The 5,692-nt window shown below is 44.9% G+C and overlaps 1 protein-coding gene across 1 annotated transcript in view; it reads right to left on the bottom strand.

Moving 5' to 3' along the window:
- The window catches only part of CCDC107 (coiled-coil domain containing 107), a 22,325-nt gene that overhangs the window by 9,997 nt on the left and 6,636 nt on the right, over window positions 1–5,692 (bottom strand). The window contains exon 2 of the mRNA XM_018572713.1: window positions 4,667–4,854. Within this exon, the coding sequence (XP_018428215.1) occupies window positions 4,667–4,854 (188 nt within the window). The remainder of the gene's footprint in view (window positions 1–4,666; window positions 4,855–5,692) is intronic.

Consider the following 5,692-nt stretch of genomic DNA (forward strand, 5'->3'; position numbering starts at 1 on the left):
TGTGACAGGATCGAGAGGCGAGCGAACCCGGTATGTGTTCGCTCACCTCCCGATCTACTGAGCCGACCTGTGACAGTCTCATTGTCACAGGTCGGCTAGAACTATGAGGTGAGTGAAAAGAACTCACCTCATAGTTCTCCTTTAACAAAAAAAAGGTCTGAGAACATCCTTCCTGTTTTTAGCTGATCTAAATACAGTACCATCAAGCACCTGTGCCGCCCTGATCGAAATACTGCCATCAAATGTATATGGGTATGAGTCTGTCTCACAGACCTTTGTATGATAAAAAGTACATTCTAAATCCCACTAGGAGGTATACAATCTATTATATTTACCCTTGTAAGAAGTATAAATGAAATATATGTAAAGTAACAAAAATGATCAGCCTATGCGGCCTTTTCACAAATCTAGAATACAAGAACAGATATCACAAAAAGAATTGTAACAAATTTAGAGAAGTGACACTCTCCAAGGATCGCCACACAGGGATCTATATAAGCGGACCAATTTGAATTTAAACATGGAGACCTCTCTCATTTTGAAGAGTAAACTGTGGAGACTACTTTACAAATATTGGGAGCAGTTATTATTGGTCATGGCAAGTGTGTTAATTTCAAATAAAAGCACAATCACCCTAAGGGCCCGTTCACACCAGTTGCAGTGCGTTCCGGCCCGATTATGGCCAGAACGCACGGGATCGCAAGGCACATTGTGCCTGCGGTTCGGTGCAATCAAAATGCTGCAAGCATTATTTTGAGCGCACCGGACCGGAGGCACAATGTGCCTTGCGATCCCGTGCAGGCGATCGTATTGCGGCCTGAAGGCATGGCTATAGTGCCATTCACTTAAATGGGCAGCCACGCCCCCTCCTGCCCCACTAAAAAGTGAGCCGGCCGCAATGCGAGGCAGTGCGTTCCAGACAGAATGGGGCCGGAATGCCCTGCAACTGGTGTGAACGGGCCCTCATTCAAAAATTAGCTGCAGCTTTTTTATTAAACATATTAACTGCAACTAGAATATGAAGTACACGTAGATTGGAATTTATCAATACTGGAGCAGACACAATCTGGAGCAGCTGTGCATGGCAACCAATTAGCTTTTCTCTTTCATTTTCAAATCTTAACTGAACTAAAGAGAGGAGCTGATTGGTTGCCCTGGGCAGCTGCTCCAGATTTTGATAAATTCCCCACATTGTATATGATATCGTTGTCAGAATATGTATCTGAAGTATTTAAGTGTAAATTGAAGAAGGAAGCATAATGTTAGGATCCAGATCGCCTCCAGGTGGCGCTGGAGCAAAGCCCTGCAGTTCCTGTGCTCATCTACAGGCGTATCCAGGCAACCAGGAACTGTTAGGTACCAGACCACCACTGGGTGGCGCTGGAACCTGTAGCTCCAGTGCTCACCTGCGGGTGTCTCCCAGCACTTAGCCATCATCTGGTGCTTACTGGGAGGGTAGTCAGGACGTTGGCTCAGTATTGTTTAATGTTACCAGTCCTGAACCCTGTTTGCAGTCCTGTTTCCTGGGAGTCCTGTTATCAGTCCTGAACCCTGTTTGCAGTTCTGAACCCTGTTACTTGTTTATTGCTATTTCTGCTCCTGTTATATGTTATAGGTGTCATGGATTGTATTTGGTTGGGGTCACGTTCCTTATTTATGTTTGCCTTTTGGTGTTTTTTCTGGTTGTGCTGTTTACAAATAAGCTGTATATCATACATTCTGCCTTGTCCTGTGTGGTCATACGTGTTTGGTCTCCCTGTGTGGTTACCTGCATATGGTGTGGGGACACCTGTGCATGGAACCCTGACACATAGGCTTTATGACCCAAGGTAAGGTCTTTGATACAGAAAGTTCCAGAGACCATTGCTTCCACCATCCGATATTTCCTACTTACCACTTAACGGTACACTGAGACGCCGCAGTATACCGCGAGCTCCCCTGTCATGGCAGAGAGCCGCGACAGGATCGAGAGGTGAGCGAACGCCGGTATGTGTTCGCTCACCTCCCGATCTACTGAGCTGACCTGTGAAAGTCTCATTGTCACAGGTCAGCTAAAACTATGAGGTGAGTGAAAAGCACTCACCTCATAGTTCTCCTTTAAGATTTAATCCCTTAGTTTAGTGCCACTTTAACATGGACCAAATAATATTCTTTTGCCTCACCACATGACAGGCTTTATTTTTTTGGGGTCACACTGTACCTTGCTGATGCTCCCCATATCTTTCTCCTATTCTCATCTACCTATAGCTCTCTCACATGCCATGGTGTCTTGTCATTCCCTCTCCATGCTTTACTGAACTTTCTATTTTACTCTCTTTCTTTGGTACGGTCTGAGAAGCCTGGCAGAATTTTCACATATGCAATTCAAGTGAAACGATGGGAAAGAAACCCCTCAAAAAACTACATATGTGCAGTCAGTTGCTAATATTAGGCCCCATTCACACTTGCAAATTATGTCGATTGCACAAGTCTCACAAATTCCTGTAAAGCTGGCCACAGCCAGCTTTACATTGCAAGACTTTTGTCTTGCGATGGTTGTAAGGTAAATTAAAAAAACGTACGATCTGCCCATCTTAGAAAGGCAGATCGTACTTGCGATAATCGCAAGCCGTGCCCCTCATCTTCCGATGACCGCAATGCTGAACGGGCAGTGTGCGCTTGCGCACACCGGCCCGTGCGGCACTTATCTTATGAACATGCCACACACCCGCCGACAATCGTACGGTTCTCGCCGGTTTCTCGAACATGTTCATAAGATAAAAGTTGTGCGACCGTAGAGTGAAAACGGTTGCACGCCTTCCACACACCTTGCAATAATCGTATGATCGCGGGATTTCACGCGATTATCGTACGATTATCGCAAGGTGTGTGGGCACCTTAAGACTCATGCGATTAGCTGCGGGTGGGAGGCTCTGTGCAATACAATGACAGCTTCCTCCGACCATAACCTTTCATGTCAACGCACATGCCACGATTACCTGTGGATGACTGCACCTGGACACAAACTGTTTGCATTCAGATCCGATCATCATAGGTAATTGCAATAGGCGTGATTACACGCTAATGGCTGTGAGCAGTGGCAGTTGTAAAAGCACCTCCCAACTTCAGCTGAACAAAACGAGTCTCACAGAGGAATTCCCAAGACACACGTGATCGGCCTTCATTCACAAGTGTGAATGAGACCTTAACACAGATGTTCTTCCTGTAACATAGTTTTATTACCTGTTGATCCTGCCACTGGATCCATTATTTTTTCACTTCCAGTGTTTGTTCTGCAGTAAAATCGCACAGCAGCACTATCATCATGTGAACAGTATAGTCTGAGATGGACATGTGGTTTTAAAATTGACTTATGGTAAGACATATACAAATTAAAGTTCACTTGCATTCCAGGAATGCACATGTTGCAATGCACTTGAACATGCACTGCAGTGTGTTACATGAGCACTTGAACATGCACTGCAGTATGTTACCGCAGGCCTTTCATTTTTAGTGGGCCCCCAACGCAAAAAAAAAAAATGGCTCCTGCTCCGTTTTCTTCCACTGCACCATGCACTCTGTGTTGGGAATGTACTTTGAATGCAACTTGCTTGGTGCATTACCGTAGTAAAGTGTGTGATTTACTGTGTGTTACTGCAATGCAATTGTGTGAAAGAGTGCCAAACTTTAAGGATAATTCTAACTTCTCTCATAATGTGAGAAAATGAACTCACCCAGAGCATTCCACCACCTCTGCCCACCCCCGCTATTCATACCTTTCAGCTGTATGCAATACCCTCCCTGCCACTAATCGGTGTACTGTCTGTACAGCAAACACACCACTGCAGATCCAGTATAATACTGAGAAATGCCAAGCGCTCATTGATCAGCACGGTCACATGACAACGTTGACCAACAAAAAGTGCTTCTACTTAGACAGCTTGGTCAGTAACAAGAAGTTAAAAAAATAGATCTACTGGTGGAATGAAGAGGTAATATAACAATGTTACAAGTGAAACCCAGAAAAACAAAAAAATGCCATTACTGCTAATGACAGACTGCATCATAGATTACATTTTTGATTTTGCCCATAGTTCAATATTACAGTAACTTCTGTTTCTATTACATACTAACAGCTACAACATACGGGAGCTTAACCAACTGTAGTGGCTGCTAATGACAACCCCAGGCTGTGCCGCTGCCGGGCCAGTTCATCCCCAGGCTGTGCCGCTGCCGGGCCAGTTCATCCCCAGGCTGTGCCGCTGCCGGGCCAGGTTATCCCCAGGCTGTGCCGCTGCCGGGCCAGTTCATCCCCAGGCTGTGCCGCTGCCGGGCCAGTTCATCCCCAGGCTGTGCCGCTGCCGGGCCAGTTCATCCCCAGGCTGTGCCGCTGCCGGACCAGGTTATCCCCAGGCTGTGCCGCTGCCGGACCAGGTTATCTCCAGATTATGCTTTTGCAGCCCCAGTTTATGAGTGTGTTTGATGTTAATGTTATGATGTTGCTTGCCCTCAAATAGATTTAACGCACATGATTTACAAAGGGGAGCTCATACTGACTCCTCCTCCTTACAGCCAACTGGCACTGCCAAAGCCAGGAGGCTGTCATCAGGACAGGGAATGAAAGATCACCACCACGACATTGTAAATGCTTCTATTACCGTCTCATTTTTCATTTATAGATACTTACTTTTGCGAACTTGTAAGCTGCAAAAAGTGCCACCCCCACAGCATACAGAGGCATAAGTGCAAAAGCCATGCTTCGACTTCCCCCCGTCTCAGACTTCAGCTCTTTTTCCATTGCACTTTTAATATGATCCATGTTGCTGAAGCCCTTTTCTGATCCGACCCGAGGCATGTGACTTTTAGCAGGACTCTCTGAAAACAGTTAAAATCAATACAGTGAAAATTCTGGCTACAATGTTTGAAAAGTAAAATGTAACCTTGATCATTAACCATCAGCAATTACAATTCATGCAATGGAAAGAATGCTGTATAGTCAACATACCAAGATCTGTAAAATGTCTAAAGGCACTTGGTACTTTGCCACATCAGAGAGAAGTTGCAGCCTATGTAATGTTTGAAAGAAAGAGCTGCAGCATTAAAGTACTATTGTATCATCGTATAATAAACATCCAGACAAGAAAATAAATACTACGAGCCTGGTCGAACTCGGTTAACATCGGCAGATTTCATTTTGTCAAAAGCTGCATAAAACACCTGAACTCAAAGTAATTACAGCCTGAGCTTTTATATGATTTCTATCACTGTCTGAGATACTATTAGGGAGATTTCTCCTCAATTTTTGCCCCTGTGAAACCAGGGCAAGAAAAAAAGGGTAATGGATATCGCCAGCATTAGGGTACACAGGCAGGAATAAAAAGTAGATTTGATGTTGTCTGTGTCCCTGTCCCAAATATGGAGACCGCAAAAATAATAAAAAAAAAGGTTCTAAAAAAAAAAAAAAGGATATGTTTTTGATGTTATTACCCTACTGAGACCGATTTTAGTTAATTTACAGTGTCACTGAGACAGGAAGGGAGGATGTTCTAATAAAGCAAGCAGCCGGCGCTGTCAGCAGAGTAGTTGATGGGCATATCACTCACGTAGCGGGTCGGGGATCTGTCAGCTTTTCCGTAGCTCGTATATCCCTCTCGTAGATCCCTAACGCGTTTCTTCCCCGAAAGACACAGGGGCTTCCTCAGAGGGTCCCTCT

This window comes from Nanorana parkeri, unplaced genomic scaffold, assembly GCF_000935625.1.
Source record: "Nanorana parkeri isolate BGI_ZX_2015 unplaced genomic scaffold, ASM93562v1 scaffold45, whole genome shotgun sequence".
NCBI lineage: Eukaryota > Metazoa > Chordata > Amphibia > Anura > Dicroglossidae > Nanorana > Nanorana parkeri.